Genomic DNA, 23,005 nt, shown 5'->3' with positions numbered 1-23,005 from the left:
AATATGCAGTTGCTTATCTATGTTATACGTCGATGATGGTGACTCGCAAAACGTCTTGAACACTTTTGAATGACTCTAACCTGAAATTGCGTATAGTCAAAGAAAGAATTGTATTTTTACTTCGCATATCTGTTTAAAATAATAATTGAATAAAATGCCGGAGAGTACTAAAACGGAAACGAAGCCAGCTAAAGAGATGAAGAACGGAAAGGAGGATGATAAGAATGACCTGGTAAGAAATTAACCTGTACTTGCCTGTACGGTATTTGCCTGTAGCAGGACATCGATTGCATTGTTGCGTTACTATCGAAAACAGATATTTTATAGTTCCACTATTTTTTTTTAATCTGCATTTGTCATTTCTACATTATTATGAAATAAAATAGCTACTTTGTATTTTTATTTATCTTATAATTAATTTTTGTTGATTTGAAATAAAAGCTGTTTTTTCTGACATTTATTTTGTAATTTGAATAATAGCTTATTTTTATCACAATTTATTTTACAAGCTTTTTATATCATTCTTTTTTATTTGTAAAAATAGAGTAAAGAGCAGGAGATTCTTGAGAATTTATATTAGAATAATTTTCATTTTTTTAACACTTAAACTGTTCAGCTAATTTTAACCATAAGCCCCAATAAAATTCTTACTTAAGTTATTAAAATTGTCATCCATATTATGGACAGTCTAAGTGTTAACAGTTGGATAAAGAATACACACATATATGCATACATATATTGGAAAATTAATATTAATTTTCAGTCAGAGGAAGACAAGCTTTTGCAAGAAGAACTAACTTTGCTTGTAGAGCGTCTACAGGATGCTAATACAAAGTTACATTATCCTGCTCTGGAATCCTTGCGTTCGCATATTCGCGCATCAACAACGTCAATGACAAGTGTTCCAAAACCACTAAAATTTATGCGACCCCATTATGATGTTATGAAGAACATCTATGAGAAGATAACCAATGTTAAGTGCAAGGAATTATGTTCCGACATTATTTCAGTCTTGGCAATGACCATGGGTGAGGGCCGAGAGTGTTTAAAATATAGGCTCACAGGCTCGGCGTTGGCGATTGGTGAATGGGGACACGAATACGTAAGACATTTATCAGGAGAATTGGCTCAAGAGTGGGATGAAGTAACGGGTGAGAATGTCGAAGCGACGAATAAGAAATTGATCGCCCTGGTGCATGATATTGTTCCATACAACATGGCACACAATGCGGAAACAGAAGCGTGTGATCTGTTGATGGAGATTGAGAAGCTCGATCTGTTGGAACAGTATGTTGACGAAAGTGTGTATCAGCGAGTATGCCTGTACCTTACGAGTTGTGTGCCCTATGTAGCCGATCCGGAGAACGGTACTCTTCTTAATGTCTCTTGCAAATTGTACCGGAAATTCGGGCAATATCCGCAAGCGATCAGATTGGCGATGCAATTGAACGACTTGTCACTCATTGAGTCTATTTTTACAAATTGTAGGGACGTGTAAGTATCACTTTCTTAAAGAACCTTTTATCCAAAAGTTTATTAAATTGATTTCACTGAGGAAGTGTCGCTTAATACTCTGCGATAATTGTTAATATATTGTACGAAAACCAAGATTATTTTTTCAAATCAATAATTTCAGAATTAAAAGATCTGTATATGTTTTTCTAGTTCTGTGCAAAAGCAGTTGGCCTTCATGTTAGGTCGCCAGCAAATCTTCTTGGAGCTACACGAGGCTACGATGGAGGACGACGATCTATTCGAGATAATGTCAAACTCTCACTTGAACAATCACTTCTTGAATTTGGCGCGTGAGTTGGACATAATGGAGCCGAAAACGCCTGAGGATGTTTACAAGTCTCATCTGGAGAACTCGCGACCACCGTTTGGCGGTGGCCAGGTCGACTCGGCGCGACAGAATCTCGCGGCGAGCTTCGTCAATGGCTTCGTCAACGCCGCGTTCGGTCACGATAAGCTACTGATTGAGGATGGCAACAAATGGTTGTACAAGAACAAGGAGCACGGCATGTTGAGCGCGACCGCGTCTCTCGGATTGATCCTGCTGTGGGACGTCGACGGCGGCCTGACACCGATAGACAAATACTTGTACTCGTCGGAGGACTACATCAAGTCCGGCGCTTTGCTGGCTTGCGGCATCGTTAACTGCGGTGTCAGGAACGAGTGTGATCCCGCCTTGGCTCTGCTCTCAGATTACGTGCTCCATAGCAGTAACACGATGCGTATCGGCGCCATCGTCGGCCTTGGCATCGCCTACGCTGGCTCCAATCGAGAAGCCGTACTGGGCTTGCTGACGCCCGTTCTCAGCGACACTAAATCGAGCTGGGAGGTTTTAGGAATGACTGGTCTGGCATTGGGAATGGTTGCCGCTGGCTCTTGTAACGTCTATGTCACCACAGCGATAATGCACACGCTGATGGACAAGTCCGAGTCCGATCTCAAAGATACGTACGCGCGGTTCCTGGCGCTTGGTCTGGGCCTGTGCTTCCTGGGCAAGCAGGAGGCGGCGGAAGCGATCATCGCGGCCCTAGAGGTTGTTCACGAGCCGTTTAGATCAATGTCGACAACGCTGGTGGAGGTATGCGCGTACGCCGGTACAGGAAACGTCCTTAAAATCCAGCACTTGCTGCACATCTGCTCGGAGCACTATGAACCGAGCAACGAAAAGGAGGAGAAGAGCGAGCGTAAGGATAAGGATAAGAAAGAAGAGAAGAAAGAGGACAAAGAGAAGGATCTTAGCTCCAGACAAGCTATCGCCGTTCTCGGTATCGCTCTGATAGCCATGGGAGAGGAAATTGGCGCCGAAATGGCATACAGGACCTTTGGCCACTTGTTGCGCTACTGCGAGCCTGTAATCCGCCGCTCGGTTCCTCTCGCCCTGGGTCTCATTTCAGTGTCGAATCCGAAGCTCAACATCCTGGACACGCTGTCGAAGTTCTCGCACGACAGTGATCCGGAAGTGGCGCACAACGCGATATTTGCCATGGGCTTGGTTGGTGCCGGTACGAATAACGCACGATTGGCTGCCATGTTGAGACAACTGGCTCAATTCCACGCCAAGGATCCGAACAATCTCTTCATGGTGCGCATCGCGCAAGGCCTGACGCATCTGGGTAAGGGCACGCTTACCCTGTCGCCGTATCACAGCGACAGACAGCTGCTGAGCCCCGTTGCTCTCGCCGGCCTTCTATCGACACTAATCGGTTTCTTGGACGTGAAAAACAGTGAGTATATTCTTCATGTAATCTTTATTATAACGAAGGAATTTTATGTATTTTTATATATTTACGATTTGTGAAATTATAAAGTTATATCTATAAATTATTGACTTTTACATACTAAAAAAGTGAATGGTTAATTATTAGATCGCTAAGCTTGTAGATTCTCAATCCTCGCGTAAGAAAAAGCTTTTACAACATCATGTGTAACTTGTGTTAATGTTATAATCTTTTTTTGCAGTTATTCTCGGGCGTTCACATTATCTCTTGTACACACTGGCCGCCGCAATGCAACCCAGGATGCTAGTTACATTCGATGAGGATCTGAATCCTCTGGCCGTACCTGTGAGAGTCGGGCTTGCCGTTGATGTTGTTGGCCAAGCCGGCAAACCGAAGACCATCACGGGCTTTCAAACGCACACAACACCGGTGCTGTTGGCATACGGGGAGAGAGCGGAACTCGCCACCGAGGAATACATACCATTAACGCCAATCATGGAAGGTTTTGTAATTTTAAGAAAAAATCCAGACTTTACACCTTAGTCATAATATTCTTCGGTCGTTCAAAATACCTCGTATTGAATAACTTATAAAATAGGGTATAATAAAAGCGTGAGACACTGCTCGTTTTGCATATACGAACAATGTAATGTTCTCTTCACATTTTCCTTCCTATAAAATAAAATGCGTTTCACAAAAAAAATAAAAAAAATTAAAAAACGCTTTTTTTTTTTTTACGTCACACAAGTAATCCAAAAAAATACAACGTATTTCTTATTTAATAGTAAAATACTGACTTTAATAGTAAAAAATATTGATACAGTGTATAAAATCTCGCTCGGCACATATTTTGTACGCAGTTTACATTGTAAAAAAACATCAATACAAAACGGTATTTTACATTCTTAACGATAATAATACATCAGTTAGTTTTTTTTGTAAGTATCAGTCAAGATGGCGTATGTATGTCTCATGCAATTGTCATATGAATTAACACCCTAATATTTTCTATGATTTTGCTCGCTTTTCAATTGAAAAGTCTTAGAAAGATAGAAATGAAATGTCTTTATTACGATCATGTTAGTTTGTTAAAATGTGCATATCGCGCAAAGTGTGTATAAATGGAAGTGTATGGTATTATATCAATAAAAAAGATCTTAGTAGTAAAACTTTTAAATAATACTTTCGTATAAGCTTGTACTATAGCCATCATAATGTAACTTTTTTCATCGCGAGAGAGATTGCATAGTTATGTTTCTATAAAAATACATGAATATCTCAAAAATGTTTAAATATTATGAGAGATCCCCTTCATGTTTTTGTATCGATAATCAACCGTGTAATCAACCTCTCTCATCAATAAATTATATAATTTACATACTCTCTCACTGACACGTTTCCAGAATCGGTTTCTGGATTTTTGTTCTTATTTTAATGTTTCTTGTAATTTGTGCAATAAAAATTTGTGCTCTTATTTGAAGATAAATGCTTAAATAAACTCGATAAAGATAAGAGTATAAAGTAGTGGAGTAAGAATAGAGATATGATAAAACAGATTCTATATATATAACTTTCTAAATTAATAACTTTCTAAAATTACACTGCATAATTATAAGGTATCATCGTTTTGGCACTGTTTGTTTAAATCATGATAATAAGTACATTGTATAAATCTATTAAGAAAAAAATCTGACATTTTTAAGAATAAGTCATGGAACTAAAATTTATAAATCACCGGCAATCTTTTAATACTCGCACTAAGAAAAAAAAATTCAAAAAGAAATAAATCTTCAATTGTCTTCTTGTCTATTATTTTTATAAAAGTAATTATATCTTGCACTTTTTTCAATCGTAAAACGTGATGGCAGTGCTTCAGACGGTGAGCTCAAAAATTTACTTATCCAAATAGAAAGTTGTCGCTGTTAACTTGAAAATTTTCTATCAATTTTAACCAACAATAACAATAGTATTTAAATTTCTCGACTTGTATAAATACGAATGTATAGCACCTATCTGTGAATATAATACCATTTCGCTAACATTTTCATATAAAGATACTACTTGGCAAGCTGCAATATTGTTCGTATAAAATACTTTTATACAATTCTAAATTGGAATTGTATTGTTCGTATACTTTTATACAATTCGAAATTGGAATTGTATTTTAATAATTATCTGCGCTGCTGTAATACTTATAAAATCATATTTTACATTAAGTCTTGTGCTCAATGTATCAACTATTTTCCAACCTTTCGTATAAAAAACTCGCACAATCTATTAACTATTATTAGTACTTTTAAAAAGCTTTAATAGCGATAAATAAAATTTATAAAATAAAAATTACATATGCTTTTACGCAAGGTCACTGAAGATTCGTACTTATGTAGCCATTCAATAGTAATAAGAACAATCTCATGATAAAATAATACGGCAATATTGTATCTTTCATATCAAAGATTGTAAGTAAAATAAATTGTTATATGTACGAGAACAACTCATACCATTTAATTTTTGTATCCTGAGGTCGCAATTGCAAAGAAAAAATGATCGGATTTCTACAACAAAATGTTTCAAAAAAAAAAAAACCACGTGTATTTTAACTTTTCAAATGGCAGTTAATTTCGAGTTTCGCTAACAGTAATTCGTTTCCATATCGCGATGGACAGTCACAGGCGCTAAGACATGATGCGGCGATCCTAAGTACGTTATGGGAGAAGGCACTCCAATGCCGGATTGTTTGTTTAAATCCGACTCGACATTATTGCCGACGACTAGCAGAGGCTCGGAAGCGATTGTCTGCTGCTCGGAGTCGTCGTGGGGCGTCATCGTGCTGTATCCGTGATCACTATCCCCACCGGGCGGTCTTCTGTAGTTGCTGGATACCCTATACGGAGATATGGGCGCGAGATTGTCTCTCACGAGGCAATCCAAATTGTTTTTCGTTTGATCCAGCTCGGCTGGATCCGGATCACCGTCGACGTGCGTCATACGCAACGTGTCGGGCGAAGTACGGAGATGCAAACACTGATGCTCCAAGCCTGAATGCATCGATCGTAATCTGTAGCAGAATAGAACGCCGACTAGGAATAAAACCAACGCGAGGATTCCACCGGCCACTGGTCCAACCGACGGCCACTCTTGTGCCGCAATTTCGTCCATCGATTGTGAATCTGAAAACGCATGGATTTTGTATGAAAATCATTGGAAATGAATTACTTTCGGAGAGGAAAAAATAAACTTACTATAACTACCGTCATTGAAAGGTATCAAAGATCCGAAGATTCCCTTGAAGCACACGGACACGTCGGAACAGAACGGATGTTGCAAAGGTGTCTCCCCGTCGGTGTCGATGTGACACCATTGACAATCTGCGATGCCTAAACAATCTCTCTTCGTCGTGTACGATTTGCAATCGATAGACGGGCATGATTTTAAGTTCGTCGGTTGTATCCACGGCGTTTGCAGACTCGACCCCTGCTCGTACAGAGGCGCGCAAGATTTTAGATTGTCGGTATTCTGCTGTGTGCAGCTGGAAGAGTACAAAGAGCATTCGCAAGGACATTCGCAACCGGTTTGTTCCATGCTCTTGCAATTCAAGCACGAATGATCCATCTGTAATATTTAATAAAGGGAATATAAATTGCGGTGAATTTAAAGGAAATGCTTGAAGATCGAAAATTACTGTAAAACTGAACGCTTACCGTACTGCACGGACAAAAGGCTCTAAGCTGATTGCATTGAGTCGTCACGTTGACGACACCAAGGAACACATTGGTGCCTGGCACAGCAGCTACCTGATATCTGACACAGTGCTCACCGTGTGCTATATTAGTGAGCACCTCGTCGAGCGACGTGTTAAATTGATAGTATCTTTGTATAGTACCGTCCAAGTGATTGGCGCACACTTTCTTTTTTACGAATAATCCGTGGTTCAATATATCATTGGCCACTAAAAGCTCTTTGTGTGTTAAATGTTGTTGCTCAATCTTGCCTGACGCCTCCAATAATGCCGGATGAGTCACTAAATAACCTTTGTCATCCATCAAAAAGCATTTTACTGTTGTTTCGTTACAGAACGGAAACATTTCCAACAGCAGTCTCATGACGTAACCCATCGTTACGTCCATAGATACGATGGCAAAAGCGTGATCTGAACTTCTTTGATCTTTTATGAAATATCCAGCGATTTTACTCAAAGTGACCACATAGCCTGATCCAGTTGCGTCCAAGTATGGAGGAGTCAAGATTACTTTATCAGGATGCTCCAGCGCTTTCCCGTACCACATTCGTCTCTTGGGATCAAATCCAGAATCCAATACCATTCCTGGAAATATCTCCAGTACACCGGTGATTGCAGTTACGACATATCTAAAAAATGAAACATTAAAAGCATAAAAATATATTTAAAAATTAGTAATTATGCACAAAATTATAGTTACTCGTAGTTGTTACCTTTTTATTATAAATTTGTTTAACGAACTCTCGGTATGTTGGTTCTTAAAATATTCCAAAAGTTGCGCCAACATCGCTACATCTGGTTTTACAGATGAATGCAAACCAGGATTGGCCAAGAGACCCGTCAAGTCTTTTAAGTACGCCATGTAACTCTGTACAGTCATCGATGAACCAGTCTCCAATAATTTCAGTTGTTCCATTGGAGATTGAAAGCACCATGGTGACAAATAAACTACTCCCGTTGCTAAAAAAAAAAATACATATTTTGTAAAAATTTTGTAAACAGTGGCAAATAGAAGAAAAGATTTTATTTTTTCTTACACAAAGTTATAATCCTGTTCCTATAGATGCAAAGTGTGTCTTTATCAATAATATTTTGATGTATAAGATCGAGGCGATGGTGCAATATGTTCGTCGAAAGCGTGGCCCTTGAAATAGACGTTATATTCTCCTCACGTGAAGTTGTGGACACAAAACAGATTATTAAGTCTTCATAAATTAAATGTCTCCATCTGTATCGTCTCTATATTATAAAAAAAATAATTTTTTTGTATCTAAAATTGTTCTTTTTTTTTTTTTTATTTTTCTATCTTCATATTTAAATGCAAAGGTTATCCTTACCTGCTCACCCAATTTTGTTTTCACATTTATGTCTCCTTTATTCTCATTTATCATTTTCATTACTGTCCGAGTGTCTATATTTTCAATATCTTGTAAATGCACTTTGAGAGGTTGCTCAATTATCATCTCAACCCTGGGAAAATTTTTATGCATCCAAACGACACCTTTGTTGTCGAAGAGTATAATATTTATGTGTGGACTGGCCTTATAATATGTTATATCGGCAAGGAAATCACGCAATTTTATGTCTAAGGACAATAGAGCGGTACTTGTGATCTGGCCAATAGACAGTGTCATTGCCTTATTATATGGCTCAAAATATGAGTCTGATATGTAATAATCTTTTTTGTGCTGATCAGGACATTGCAAGCAAGAAAATAATTTTCCTATCTCATATCCCAAGACATTTTGCGTTGGGAGAGTTATAATATTGTCACTGTTTAAAAACTCTTTAATATTGTTGTACAAATGGTCATCTAAAAAGATAAATTCTGATATAAAAAAAATCTTCCATGTGACTAAAGTAAAAGAAGGAAATCAACTTACTTGAAGCAATAAGTATAGTTTTGAGATAAGCTTTATGCTCCTCTAAAATAACATCAAGAATTCTTTGCACGTTTGATGTATTTTTAAATTTATTGGTAATATGTATAATAATCACTTCACCTCTTAGATTCTGTGTTAATTTTTTAAAATTGACATTTGTCGTTTGATTTGAATCTGAAAGAAAATTAATGCTACATTAAAGTAAAGTATTAAATCAATATATATCATGCATATATTAATAACAATATTATTAATATAATGTGATGTATATATTAAAATAATGTTAGAATGACATGGTTTTGATTACCTGTTCTAGTTAAGCCATCGATATGACGTGCTAATTGAAATTTATTAATATCTGTCGCCTTTAATAAGCCATCTTTACAAAACAGAGGAGCGATGTTGGCAAGGCCAACGACAGTAACATTATCTGTCTCAGATAGCATATCTATGATACTTTTAGTTGCCATTTGAGCCAAGGCAAGCTCAGACTCGGATATAGATGCACCATGATCCAAAAGTAAAATGACATTCTTCTCGGGACAATATTGAGATAACAAAAGTGGGCCAATATTGTGAGCCAATGTAGGTGGTCCACACAATGTGCTTGGTTGGTTTATAGGTAATATATGCAAGTTTTTCCACTCTTGATTTCTTAAAACTGTTGTAAGTGCTGAAATAAAAATCATAATGTATTACACTGCTTAGGTAAAAAGCTACATCATTCCACAAAAAATATACCTGTCATAATCTCAGTGCATATATCTGTAACTCTGTTCTGTGTAATGTCCAAATTGACCATTTGACTAGAATAAGCAGAGTAATCCTGTTTCTTGGACAGGATAGGATATATGGCGTTGTAACTCTGCTTAAGAATATCATCGTACGATCTTAATTTATTGTTGAATTTATCAACTAATGAGTTCAGTCTCATATCCATGTCGCTTAAAGTATGTATAAATTCCATCTTATTAATCATTTTCTGGAATACAGACACACCGAGCTCCTTGTCGACGATGGATTGCAGTGTCTTGGACAAGTGCACGACGGCATCTCGCAGGCACATGCCGTTCAAAGGTTCTGCTGGTACCTGTTTGCGCATAGGTTTGCTGAATTGGCACTTGATAGTTGCATTAACATCATCGTTAGCGATTACGTAAAAATTCGTCAGTATCGACAACGCTAGACTTAAGTACAAAATCATGTTTACAGCCATTCCGGCAGAGTTGCGGTTACTTAGACGGCGTATATTTATAATCATAATCTCACAAATTCGTTGTCAAGACGATAACAATCCATGTCGAAAATCAATTAACATTTCCAGCGGTGTCACTAAACACTGCTAAACACTGCTAAACACTGCAAAATTTCTGTCTTAATACACGTTTGTTTACCCGGAAACTAAGACGCTATGAAATGTTGAATTTTTGTTTGATAGTGAGAACGGTGGGAACTGATGGAAGCATCACGAAGCATCATGTGTTCAGGTTAGCAAGTTGCAATTCGAATCGAGCGTTTCTCGTTTAACGCCATCTCGTATTGTAATCTGCTATTAATTTTAAAGTTTCAAATCTCTTTAGACGAATTTGTGCAACCGCATGATGCATTTATACGGAGAAATCAATCAATTATATGTTTGTAATGTAAAAACTACTACATTACTTTATATTAATTATTTAATTTTTACATAAATATATGTACAATATCTTGTTATAGAAGTTTGTCTAGAAAATGCCTTATCTGAAAATAGGAGTGCAATTTAGAAGCTGTATTTTATAATTAACTTTATATAATATTTATTATTTCTTATCCTAAGTTGTTATCTTAAATAAACATATATATTACGTGTTATAAAACACTGTCCACACAATTCGAATAAAATCTTACACATTTATATCATTATATATTTATTTAAGAAAAATCATAAAGAAAATAATTATTGTCGGTTTTTAAATTTCTTAAATTTGTAATTTTTACTAATTTTTTATAATTTAGTTGATAAAAGTATGATAAAGATATGTAAGGACACATCTAAACATGCATGTTCTCTTAAGAAAAATAGAAATCTAATAAAAATCAATCAAAACCTTAAATGAACAGTTAGTAAACATACATGTTTATCTGACTTTGATTAATAGCTATGAACGAGTTCTCGATACCAATAAAAATGAGAATTCTTATTACAAATCTAGCTTGGCGCACAATGTGTTAAAATATCGTAAATCAATACAGAAATCAAAACAGAAATTTCTTATTCCAATTAAAGATATGATTGTATCAATGTCATGTGTTTAAATGCTGTCAAAGCTCAATATTTCAATATTAAACTATCAAATCTACTCAATTTTATTATTAATCATTTTTTTATTCATCTTTTTTGCAAATATTAGAGGTATGTAAACGTTTACATCGTTTTTAAAACAATTTTCTTTCTTAATATCTCGTAAATAATATAATATTGTTAATCAAAATATTTTTTCCAACATTCCATCTACTACTTTTTGCCAGACAAAAGATTTGCCAGACTTTCAGACAAAAGATGGCTACCGCGATAAAAAAAGTCTTCTAACATTATATTTTTTTTCAAATGTTAATGCAACTAGATACTTTCAGATGCAGTTCTTAAAAATCGCGATAGAAAATGTTATATTGTTGTAAAAATTTTAAACGCGCGTTCTGCAAAAAATTAATAAATTGCAAATAAATAATCTGAAACATTAGGAAATGAAATTTTGAGAATAAATTCCTGTAAATTTGTTTGATTTGTTTCATTATAAATATTTTTATTATAATTTGATATCGCAAATTATAATTTCCAAAAATCGCTGCGGTGCGCGCTCCATCCCCGTGAAAATTCTGAGCAGCAAGATGGTAAGCGGTGTGGTTCCCGCGCCACTTCCCGCACACTTCCTCTTGTCATTTGGGATGCTCCCCTCTGCGGTGTCTAATGTTATCAAGCAATCATACCGCGCGACACACAATACATATTGTTATTTTCGAAATATCGCGACTTAAAGCACACGTAACACACCTGTGACAAAATTAAACCTGAAACAATACAAGCAAGTTTATTTATTCGCCTCCCAATGAAACATTGGCGCAAATTAGCGGGTGACCCTGAAAACTAAATAGTTATGAACAAGATCAAATGAATAAAGTGAAGTGGATGTAGAGATGAAATGCATTCATATAATTACGAATCCGTGAATCGTTTCGACTCGCGAGCTGAAAAAGCGCGTTCGAAACGCTGATAAGCGCTCGCAGCACGAGTTTTACGGCTTCGCGTTATCAATCCGGGCTCTCCTCATGATCTATACAGCGGACTGTACCCAGAACGGATGCGGGGACGGATCGGTGTCACGTGAACCCTCCGGATATACCAGCTTCCTAGTCTTGCTCACCTACTTTATCGCCATTTCGTTTCATCGGAAACGTTCGGAAATCGGCCGTGACGGGAAAACGCAGCCAAAAAGCAGTCTTCCGTTTTTCCGTCCGTCATCATTTTTTCGTTAATCAATATCTTAATCATTTCTCTACTCGCTTGACTGCCGATTTATCGGCCACGCTTCGGCCCAATCGACATCTATTGAAATTTAATTCATAATGAGACAGTTCCGGTATTCGAAGATTTTTAATTTCTCATGAAATAGTATCCGCGCGTACGGCTGCGCGTCAATCTGGCGAGAGATTGCCAGTAATGCGACGTTAATGGAAAAAATTTGCGCAGTAATTGCGTAATAAATGCGCGTTTTGTTTTCACGTCGATAGCGCTTAATCCGGGTTAATGGTCCGGAAGCTTGGGTGTGTTTTTTTTTTCGTTGGTCGCACGATAAAGAAATTAGATCAAAAATTAAATACTCTATATGAAAATGATGGATATGAGTTTTACATCCATCGTATAGCTCAATTTGCTGTTTTTCAATGGTTTTAATTACACAATCATTTACAAAACATATTGTTTTCGTAAATAGTGGGACAATTATTGCTGCTAAATTGAAATGTAAAATTAAAATGCAAAAACAGAATGGAAATGATCCAAGATCAATCAACGATCTCATCTTCTTAGCAAACACATTTAATGAGGATTATCCGGGAAAGGTGATAATAAAGGATTATAAGAGACATGCACGATACGAAGAAATTAAAAAGAAATAATTATGCATAACATTATACATCGTATAATATTATTATTGTTTAAAATCTAATTCTTAAATAAATATCGTTTAATGTAGACCTAATTCTTCTTTTCTAAATCTTTTCGAAGTACAATTTACAAAGTGTTATTGAGTAAATAAAAAACTACATATTTTCTTCAATAAAACTTCTACATACGAGATCCTGGAAGATTACATCGTACTTGTTACTTTCTTACGTCAAAGTTGCAGCTGTTGTCATTGCGGCGCCTACGAAATGTACGTCAAGAAATTAATTGCTCCGGATATGTGGTTAGCAATGCTCCAAATAAGATCCGACATATAAGACCATTTTGTTTACTTCTTTAAATATTTAGATCTGCCAATATAATAAATAGAATGTAAGAAAAACACTTAATGCATACGTTAATTAAAATCTCTTCCGTTTTTCTCTTGAAATTATGATTTGGCTTTCAGCAATTATGCCATTGATAACTGTATTAAATAATCGCCATTGTTTTGTATATTATAAATAAAAAAATTTTTGAAAAACTTATTACAACTTTATTTTTATCCAAAATGTTGCTAGATGGATTTTTAGAAAAGTAATCATCGTTTTCGTGTTTTATATCGAAAAAAACATAGGCAGTTTAATTTCGACGTACACTATGTTCTTATCGAAAAACTATCTCTATCACCATATAATCATTCTGGATCCCGAAAGCGTTAAATCACGTATCCTTCCGACATAGTTAAAGCCCACGAGGAAGAGAGCGCGTGCACGCACGCAGGAAGATTCGGACGAGACGAGGTGGGCTGGCATCGCTGTCCAGGAGGGAATTGTGAGTTGCACGGCATCGCGGGGGGAACAGAAATGCGAAACTAGGGAAAAGGAAGAGAGGAAAAAAATACAATTGCGAACGTGCGAAAAAGAGAGCGGGAGAGAGGGTTGGAGATGTAGGGAGAGTATAGATGTCAACTTGATGATGATATACTGCTACGATCTTGGTGTGACCCCTTTTCTTCTCCTCCGCCACCTTTTGCCCCTCCCCTCAATCCCCTGTTTCCACCTCGCTCTTTTTCGCTCATGTAACACACGTTATCACCAGATAACGTAACGTTAACGGGGCACGCGGAGGGCATAAGGGCGCGCGGGTGGCGCGGATTGCGGGCAAGGGGGAAAGGAAAAAAAAAAAGGGGGGAACCTCCGATTTTCTTCCTGTACGTGATTTCAGTCACTGCCGGCTGACGCGACGTGCACGGAAGACCCGAGACTGGACCGATCGCAGACCGATTACACAGTATCCCGCGGGCAACACTCGCGCTCACAACGTAGAGAGTCGGCTCCTCTCTCTCTCTCCTCTCTTGGTATACGCGTCGCGTTCTTCAGTCAGTACATTTGTGCAAATCGTCTTTCGAGATCATCTTTCGAAATTATTTCTTGAAATCATCGGTGATTCTCCGAATAATTAAGATTTTGCGCTTGACAAATCAATTTTTCACTTCGCAATCGAAACGCCCATCGCAGAGAACGTTACCCAAGTTATCTGAGATCCATCGATCGTTGAGGATCTCTGTTGTTAAATCACTGAGCAATCTCCTAAGATTCGCGTTGATCCCAAAACGATACCGTACGGCTGCTCCGGCGACGAGCGCGAAACTACGTCTCGCGCGCCCATCAAGAGTGCTTAGGAAGTGCAGTGTGTAAAAACAAATCAGACTCATTCCGCTCGTCGACGACGAGGTGACGCTGTGCTGTCTCACATCAGTTTGCTCGTGATTGTCTCGCAAAAAACTAACAAATTTTCATATGAAGTTCCATCATCAAATCCAATAAGGTTCGTAGATTCTTTGGAAGTCAAAATGATGAAATGTTGAATCTAAATAAAAATAACAATAATTTTATTTTATTAATTCACATAATTAGTGAATAACTAATGACTGGTAGCTTTAAAGCACATTGCAAGGTATCGTTCATGTAAAAACAGAATTTGAAATAGCATGAAGAATGTTTAAAAATACCGATAATCAGTTGAACGATTTCAGTACAATTAAAGTGTGCTAATTTGACGAAGTCAAAGAAGTGATATATTAATCAGTAAACTAAATTATTAATGACATAAAATATATACGTATATTATTCAGAATCATTTATTGCTTAACTTTCCACAGTCTAAGTTAAGATACAAAATTTGACACTTTTGTCACGTGGGCAATGAAACTGTCATATATAGAACACGTGTCTTAAAGTATTGCAGTGTGTCTAACTCTTTGACACCACGTGCTCACAATTGGTTTCTCGATTTGTGTCTGTCAATTGCACTTCCTGAAAAACATTTGCAATACAGAAAGGGATCAATTGCACAAAAAAATTTGCGATATTTCGATTTCTGGCCGAGATGAAATTCGCGACACAGGGTTGGTAACAAAAATCTCGGTCGCAGCAACACGCGGAACGACACATCCTCGGCTAATTAGAATATAGCTGTTTTTTATGAGCGTGGAAGAGGAAGAGGGAGCCGGTGGGATGGGTGGCGGTGGTGGGAAGGGAGGAGCAAGGAAACACGCACCATCGCGATATTTATTATACGGCCCCCTTGCCGGACATTCGCATTTAACGTGCTGCACCAATGGTCACCATCCACCCTCTTCCTTCTGCGTATCTCGGAGGATACCTTGCTGCTCTTCTTGCAGGATCCACCGCAAGTTTTCGTTGATTACGTGAAATTCTTGTTTAATTTATAAATTTAACGGGTCCAAATTGAATTGAACCACTACTGCGATTTGCTGCTGCTGCTCTGGAAAACATTCGTTAAATGTAAATTACTTAAAATAATTTTAAAGGCAAATTGCTAGCACTTGTAATAACGAGCTTGAAAGATGAAATCAGAAACACTTGATTATTTGAATGTGAGCTGATGTTTTTCAGATATTGATATTGATTTTTTTATTTAATTTTATATACGTTTCTGCAAATACATATAAAATTAATTAACATGGAATTAATTTAAAAAATTTCTCAGTTTTTTGAAACAGTTCTAATGAAAGAGTAATAATTAACGCTACAAAATTATTTGCAATTTCCAAAATTATAATAATTAAAAGTAATGATTGTTGCCGTTGTTATCTGTAATAATTTTACTTTTATTTTATTAGTATATATATACGCAATTTTTTTACAAACGTTAATTTACATATACACAAATCAATATATGCTTCATGAATAAAAATATACTTACATTCAAGCTCAATCGACGATTTTTTCGTACAACCACACAGATTTCACTTTAGCACATAATATCTTGGCATATTGCGAATCAGACGAGACTTTAATATTCGTCGACTATTGAGACGCAATGCGGGCAGAGCCTAATTATCTAATAGAAGAACGCATATTCTTAGCCGACTGCTCTCTCGGTAGTTCGCTTTAATGCTCACTATGATTAGTCAGCTTTTCACTTCTTTGCAACCCAAAAGCATTTATCTCCAACCCGAGCACTTGATCGTTTTCCGCAAATTTTACGGACAATGAAAACCAGAGGAACATCCGTGGCTCACAAAAAATAAGAACTCGGTCAAAACATTTCGAAACAGAGAAGAAGACAATTCTGATGTTACAATTTGAAAACTGATCCGAGCATTCAGATTATATTTGATATTGTATTTATCATAATTGTTTAAGACATTTTAATAATTTTAATATTAATTATAAAAAAGTTTGATTAATTTTTTTAATTAAAAAAAAACACATATTGCATTTGTTTGAAAAAAGCCACTATTTGCATTTTTTTAATTTTTCAAATGCAAAACACACATTCAAAATTTATTTCGAATTATGTCTTCGAATGTATAAGACGTAAAATTCATTTCGTAGGTATTGTGTTATGTCTCACAATCATTTTCGCATTTGAGACGATACTAGTGGACAATCAGGCGGAGTGCACATAGAAGTAAAGAACATCGAGATTACTGAGTGGGCCTCCCCACAAAAGCCCACAAACATGACAGAGGCATCACGGGATCCTGAGGTAGCCGATTCAGAAAACGCTGACAACGGCAGAACAGCGTTGAACTTGACTTGTTCGACGACGAACAAAAAACCTCTTCCAGAGCGTGGAACATGGAGCACCAAACTGGACTTCATTCTTAGTGTGGTAATGTATTCATTACGTTAATATTAGCAAGTACAACTGTGTAACACAAAATATCGACAAAATGCTTAAAAATATTTCTACAGATATTAAATTACAAAAGATTATATGCTAAAAATTTATAACATTTATAAAAAAAAGAAGAGTGTTTTCATCGCAAACCTCTCGTATACCAACTGAATGCGGAAATACATAACTTGTCTTATAATCATACTTTGCTATTTTCTCAAGGTCGGTCTGGCAATCGGTCTCGGCAATGTCTGGCGATTTCCTTACCTCTGCTATAAAAATGGTGGCGGAGCTTTCCTCATTCCCTATTTCTTGACGCTCTTCCTTGCCGGTATACCCATGTTTTTCATGGAGTTGGCTCTCGGACAGATGCTCACGGTGGGCGGCCTCGGAGTCTTCAAGATAGCTCCGATCTTTAAGGGCATCGGTTACGCCGCCGCTGTCATGTCCTGCTGGATGAATGTTTACTACATTGTCATCCTGGCTTGGGCAATTTTCTATTTCTTCATGTCGATGCGCAGTGGTGAGCACACTGAATTTATTTGCATCATAAATACGAATCATAAATTTTCGTAAACACAAAATAGAAGAAATTTGATGATGAGATGTGAGGATAAAATATTTCACCTAGTACTTTACGTCGTCTCGAATTGTCCACAGAGTTGCCTTGGGGAAGTTGTAACAACCATTGGAACACCAAGTATTGCGTGAATCCTTACGACAGAAGTTCGCTACTTTGCTGGTCTGAGGTCTCATCACGGAATGGTAGCGTCGTCAAGATGTGCACGCTCAATCATGTCAACGTGTCGGTGACAGAGCTGACGGATCCTGTAAAAGAGTTCTGGGAGTCAGTATAAGTATCATTTTTTTATTTTCTCTCAAATGCATAATTTGCGCCTTTTCTAACAAGATTATCCCTGACGGAAATATTTTGCTGAAAGTACTATGAAATCAATGAAAAGTAAAATGAAAGTTTTTGAAAAATTACTGAATCATAATTTTCCGTATAAAAATTTAATGTAATACTATGAAATATAAGGAAAGTTAAAATATACTGCTGAAAAGTAATAAAAGAGTTTTGAAATAATTATCATTATAAAATTTACTGAATTAAACTGAAAATTGTCACTTTTTAATGAAAAATTGCTGAAATATTTATGAAATTAATTAATGGAGTCAATTGAGAGAAATTTTCAAATACATTTCAACAAAATTTCATTAAATTTTCAGAAAAAAAAAAATAGTTCCATCAAGGATGTTGAACAATTTTTTTTAAATCGAAATAATTTATTCACCACCTAACCAATCTTATTAAAAATAAATAAAATTACGTCAGACAATTACTTTTAATGTGTTAAAATTTTTGCATGATCTATTTTTAACAATATTGCGTTTTCGTCTTTCAGACGTCGAGCGTTGCAGATCAGCGAGGGTATTGAATACATGGGCAATATTCGATGGGAATTAGCGGGTACCTTGCTGCTAGTATGGATAATCTGCTACTTTTGTATCTGGAAGGGCGTCAAGTGGACCGGCAAAGTTGTCTATTTCACCTCCCTCTTTCCGTACGTGCTGCTCACTATTCTTCTAATCCGTGGTATCACATTACCCGGCGCCATGGAAGGTATCCGGTTTTACATCAGTCCGAACTTGTCTAAACTTCGAGAATCCGAGGTAAATGTATTTTCTTTCATTTACTTATAAAATCAGTTATCTGTAAAATAATTTCAAAACATTTTATTACCTTCAATTAATGTTTATGGACACAATGCTGCAATTTGACGCTGACGTACCTACGCGCAATCAAATTCACAGGTGTGGATCGACGCAGTGACACAAATCTTCTTCTCGTACGGTCTCGGTCTCGGTACTCTGGTGGCGCTTGGCAGTTACAACAAGTTCACCAACAATGTCTACAAAGACGCGTTGATCGTCTGTTCCGTGAACTCGTCTACCAGTATGTTCGCGGGCTTCGTGATATTCTCGGTGGTAGGCTTTATGGCGCACGAGCAGCAAAAACCGGTCGCCGAAGTGGCTGCTTCTGGGCCGGGGTTGGCTTTCCTCGCTTATCCATCCGCTGTTCTCCAATTGCCGGGTGCTCCGCTCTGGTCGTGCCTATTCTTTTTCATGCTGCTACTCATCGGACTCGATTCCCAATTCTGTACAATGGAGGGCTTCGTCACGGCTATGGTACTTTCTTAAAATAGCAGAGCAGTTTTATCTCATAAATTTTTCAATTAATTTTATTTATCGTTTAATTTAATGTTTTTTGACATACATTATTAATATACATTATTTTGTGCTGGTGATTATAAAAGCGAACCAAGTCATATATTTTTTGTTTATTCAGATATTTCGATTTTATGAATTGATGTAACGCAAAATGAGTGATAAAATCAATTTTTCAAGATTTTTTACTTAGTCCACTTTCATAATCACTGGCATACATTCTTCCTGCTGCAGGATTTTATTTTTTATCGAACCAGTAACACGATAATCGTCTTAAATCGATCGGATACCTTTTCCAGGTGGACGAGTGGCCTCAACAGTTACGTCGTCGCAAGGAAATCTTTATCGCCATTGTGTGCGCTCTGTCTTATATCGTAGGACTGACTTGCATCTCTCAGGGTGGCATGTACGTCTTCCAAATCCTCGATTCGTACGCTGTCTCCGGCTTCTGTCTGCTCTTCCTAATATTCTTCGAATGCATATCGATCAGCTGGGCGTTCGGTGTGAGCCGATTCTATGATGCTCTAAGGGACATGATCGGATATTATCCTCTCATGTGGTGGAAATTCTGCTGGACAGTGACCACGCCGATGATCTGCATTGTAAATATGCAATTTATAAATCAATCATGCACGAGAAAAGTAGCACGTAAATTGTCAAATAATCGCTTAATTTTGTTCTTACTTTAATTTTAGTGTTAACTCTTTCGTTGACTCGTAAAACTGTTACGTAGTCGTCGCGAGGAATATGAATTTTGCTTCTTATTTAATTTTACATTAGTAATATTTCAATTTGTAAATAAAAAAAGTTATTTATAAAAATGTTAATGTTGAAATCAGGGCGTATTTATCTTCAACTTGATTCAATGGACACCTATAAAATATTTGGATTACGAGTATCCCTGGTGGTCGCATGTATTTGGCTGGTTCACAGCGTTATCCTCTATGCTCTGTATACCCGGATACATGGTCTATGCTTGGATGACTACGCCAGGCGATAATAGAACGGTGAGTACGCGCAATGTCCAGTTTATTGACAGAGATGTTCACAATGTACCTCTTTTTACAGAAATACAAATTGCTGATCAAGATAGAAGATGACGTTACGACTTTACGAACAAAGATGGGTCAGCCACCGGTCGAGCTAACACCCCTATAATTTCCGCTTCAGTCGGCAGCGAGCTCGCCTGTTTGATAATGCAGCCGTTCGTTATCATTCTGTAAGGTGAGAATACAAAAAGTTAATAAAATTCTACGAATTGACAAATTTTTAATCCTTAAAATGTTAGAGATTGATTTAAAACTATTAGAAAAACAGTTGGGGGGAAACATTTCAGGAAGAATTCGAAAGATTGTTTTTTTATAAAAGCAGTGTAAGGCTAAGAATGAAAAGAATTGGAAAATAATATTTACAAACATTTTTTAACTTATTTTCAATTTTTCTTTAAGATTAGGAAGGTAATATTAGAGTTTTTTTTTAATTTCTCTTAATTTACTTGTTTTTTTACAGGATATCATGATAACGGCTATTATGTAACGCGTGCAACCGCAATAGATCGTCGAAATTTGTCGTTCTTTATTCAAGACGCAATTTGACGCGAAGCGGAGAGCCAGCAATCAATCGAACGCCGGAAACGGATACATCCGACACTGCCCTCGGCCCCTCATACTCTCTCGACAAAAAGCTTCGCTGGCTTTGTACATAAATTATTTATTGTCATCGTAGCAATTACATTATATAATCCGCGTGAAAGATGATGCGGAAGTTTGTGAAAACTCACAACATTTTAGCTGAATCGCCGAGTTCATCTTGGAATCAAATAAGACCTGTGAACTCGATTGCATCGTCATTGATTGGTATTAAAATTGTTTAAAATTAATTTCAATATTTATATTGCTAAGAGAGTGGATTAATTAAATAATAGGCCACTGTATTGTAAATTATATTTCCATAAAATACACTACGATACTTCTCTCTCAAACAATTTTACAAGTCTACTTCTTAATTTCAATTAATTTCTTTATAGAAAGATGTTAATATCTTTATGTAAAAACAAATCATTTTTATTTTTATATAATTATGATCCTTTAAAAGCTTTTAAAACCAGTAAAATTCAGAAATATTTTTACGCGCGATTAATAATTGATCAAAAATGTTACAAATAGTTTACACATAATAATACTTTTAGAAAGTTTTATTGATTCCCAAATTTAATCATCAATTTTTCTAATTAAATACTTATAATACAAAGAAGAATAAAAATCTAATTAATTAATATTAGTGCTGATCAATATTGATGCAATCGTCTCTTAGCTCGTAGAGAATATCATCTATTAAACTTTTATCGTGGTAGCACTTAAACTGTGTTTGCACTTATTGTGACACCCGTACTTTCGCATTAATTTAATATCGTGTTTAACGCGCAAAGTATGGTCTGCGTCTCTTTTTCTCAAAAAGATCGTGTTAAACATCAACCTAAGTTATTTAAATTAAAACATTTTTTCCGTAAGGCTATCGTCAAGAATTATTGTAAATGATGAAGTACAATGATGTATAGTCGTAGACATTATAAAAAGCCGTCGGTTAAGAATTCGTACGGCTGAATTTATTACCGCTCACGAGTGGTTAGTATCAATAATGTACCGGGTATCCCAAGCCGTCATCTAGTCGTATACGACGAACGGACGAACGAACAATACGGATTTCCGGGATTGTCCCGTGCGCATATTTATGCTGCCATAGATTCTACAAATAGACGCGTTTTATTATCGCATCTTATTTAATAAACTAGTATTACCTAATTTATTTCATGTACCTGTCGTTAGATCCGCGGCGTCGGCAGAGCAAAGTAGTAGCGAGGTATGGGATATGTGCGACACAAGGCGTTCGTGTTGCAATACTAATAACAAATTTATATAGATGACGTCTGAGTGGAATAAAAGATATAATTTTGATGTTATTGCTGCCATTTGTATGATACTTGTGTCTCACTCAACATTTATACGAATGTAAAGTGAAGTCTATTATATGCAAATACTAATCGTATTAACATTTATGGAATATTGTAGAATTATATATTTTATTCCACTATTATCTGTTAAAATGCGATTTCGTACACTAATATATGAATCGTAAAAATGTATCCAGAAACATACGCTCGACTTTGCTCGTTGCAATGTAAATTCGACGCATAGTGCGCGATAATTAGATTCATAATAAGTATCGCGATATAATATTGGAATTATTTATTGTTAGCAAATTATTTCGATTCACTGTATTTTATTTTGTTTTACTGATAGTACAAATAATAAATATTTCAAGTGTATTAATAAGCACGATACGTTTTATGTCCTATCTTTCAAGATGTGATTTAATTTCATCAATTTTCTCTTTGTGATTCCTTTCTGCATTTGCATTTTCTTAAACTACCCGCTAGTGTGCTCGAACAAAATAGACCAAGAATGCAACATCGCATAGCATTTACTTAGCTGTGATTAGCTATTTCCAACAATAAAATTGCAATCTTTATTTTTTTTAAATATTTTTTTCTTGTTTTAAAATTTATTTAATTAATGCTTTAAAATTTTAAATTCTCGAACACGAGACTTACTTTTTGCAACTTAAAATAGCA

At 36.3% G+C, this 23,005-nt stretch overlaps 3 protein-coding genes across 5 annotated transcripts; 2 read left to right on the top strand and 1 right to left on the bottom strand.

The window, feature by feature from the left end:
- Positions 1–26: 26 nt before the first annotated feature.
- Rpn1 (regulatory particle non-ATPase 1) lies at positions 27–5,724 on the top strand. Its single transcript, XM_067349792.1, has 4 exons — positions 27–232; positions 764–1,494; positions 1,666–3,236; positions 3,472–5,724. The coding sequence occupies exons 1-4, from the start codon at positions 155–157 to the stop codon at positions 3,771–3,773; spliced, it is 2,682 nt and encodes an 893-aa protein (XP_067205893.1). The 5' UTR covers positions 27–154; the 3' UTR covers positions 3,774–5,724.
- Positions 4,388–12,147, bottom strand: LOC105667864 (VWFA and cache domain-containing protein 1). 2 transcript variants are annotated; one of them, XM_012359954.2, is made up of 9 exons: positions 9,594–12,147; positions 9,160–9,525; positions 8,853–9,026; positions 8,307–8,782; positions 8,007–8,208; positions 7,683–7,929; positions 6,932–7,598; positions 6,482–6,842; positions 4,388–6,400 (listed from the first exon to the last, which is right to left on the bottom strand). In XM_012359954.2, the coding sequence occupies exons 1-9, from the start codon at positions 10,111–10,113 to the stop codon at positions 5,862–5,864; spliced, it is 3,552 nt and encodes a 1,183-aa protein (XP_012215377.1). In that variant the 5' UTR covers positions 10,114–12,147; the 3' UTR covers positions 4,388–5,861. The 2 variants fall into 2 exon arrangements, with proteins under 2 accessions (XP_012215377.1, XP_012215376.1); XM_012359953.2 differs by having other exon boundaries at positions 6,473–6,842; positions 9,594–12,143.
- Positions 12,148–14,200: 2,053 nt separating this feature from the next.
- Positions 14,201–22,706, top strand: LOC105667915 (sodium- and chloride-dependent GABA transporter 1-like). 2 transcript variants are annotated; one of them, XM_012360042.2, is made up of 10 exons: positions 14,201–14,823; positions 16,860–17,139; positions 17,368–17,668; positions 17,806–17,992; positions 18,552–18,819; positions 18,961–19,335; positions 19,674–19,976; positions 20,214–20,381; positions 20,443–20,598; positions 20,884–22,706. In XM_012360042.2, the coding sequence occupies exons 2-9, from the start codon at positions 16,987–16,989 to the stop codon at positions 20,530–20,532; spliced, it is 1,845 nt and encodes a 614-aa protein (XP_012215465.1). In that variant the 5' UTR covers positions 14,201–14,823; positions 16,860–16,986; the 3' UTR covers positions 20,533–20,598; positions 20,884–22,706. The 2 variants fall into 2 exon arrangements, with proteins under 2 accessions (XP_012215465.1, XP_012215466.1); XM_012360043.2 differs by lacking the exon at positions 14,201–14,823 and adding an exon at positions 15,588–15,803.
- The last annotated feature ends 299 nt before the right edge of the window (positions 22,707–23,005 follow it).

Source organism: Linepithema humile, chromosome 2 (assembly GCF_040581485.1).
Source record: "Linepithema humile isolate Giens D197 chromosome 2, Lhum_UNIL_v1.0, whole genome shotgun sequence".
NCBI lineage: Eukaryota > Metazoa > Arthropoda > Insecta > Hymenoptera > Formicidae > Linepithema > Linepithema humile.
This window is presented reverse-complemented; position numbering and strand designations above follow the sequence as displayed.

Bases quoted from the DNA above. Each gene is read 5' to 3' on its own strand.
- LOC105667864 (XM_012359953.2), bottom strand. From the start codon at position 10,113: ATGATTATAAATATACGCCGTCTAAGTAACCGCAACTCTGCCGGAATG. The intron at 8,783-8,852 runs GTAAGTTGATTT...TTATCTTTTTAG, and splicing joins AACTATACTTATTGCTTCAA to ATGACCATTTGTACAACAAT. The intron at 8,209-8,306 runs GTAAGGATAACC...TTTATAATATAG, and splicing joins AAACAAAATTGGGTGAGCAG to AGACGATACAGATGGAGACA.
- LOC105667915 (XM_012360042.2), top strand. From the start codon at position 16,987: ATGACAGAGGCATCACGGGATCCTGAGGTAGCCGATTCAGAAAACGCT. The intron at 17,669-17,805 runs GTGAGCACACTG...AATTGTCCACAG, and splicing joins CTTCATGTCGATGCGCAGTG to AGTTGCCTTGGGGAAGTTGT. The intron at 17,993-18,551 runs GTCAGTATAAGT...TTCGTCTTTCAG, and splicing joins CCTGTAAAAGAGTTCTGGGA to ACGTCGAGCGTTGCAGATCA.
- Rpn1 (XM_067349792.1), top strand. From the start codon at position 155: ATGCCGGAGAGTACTAAAACGGAAACGAAGCCAGCTAAAGAGATGAAG. The intron at 1,495-1,665 runs GTAAGTATCACT...ATGTTTTTCTAG, and splicing joins TTTACAAATTGTAGGGACGT to TTCTGTGCAAAAGCAGTTGG. The intron at 3,237-3,471 runs GTGAGTATATTC...CTTTTTTTGCAG, and splicing joins TTTCTTGGACGTGAAAAACA to TTATTCTCGGGCGTTCACAT.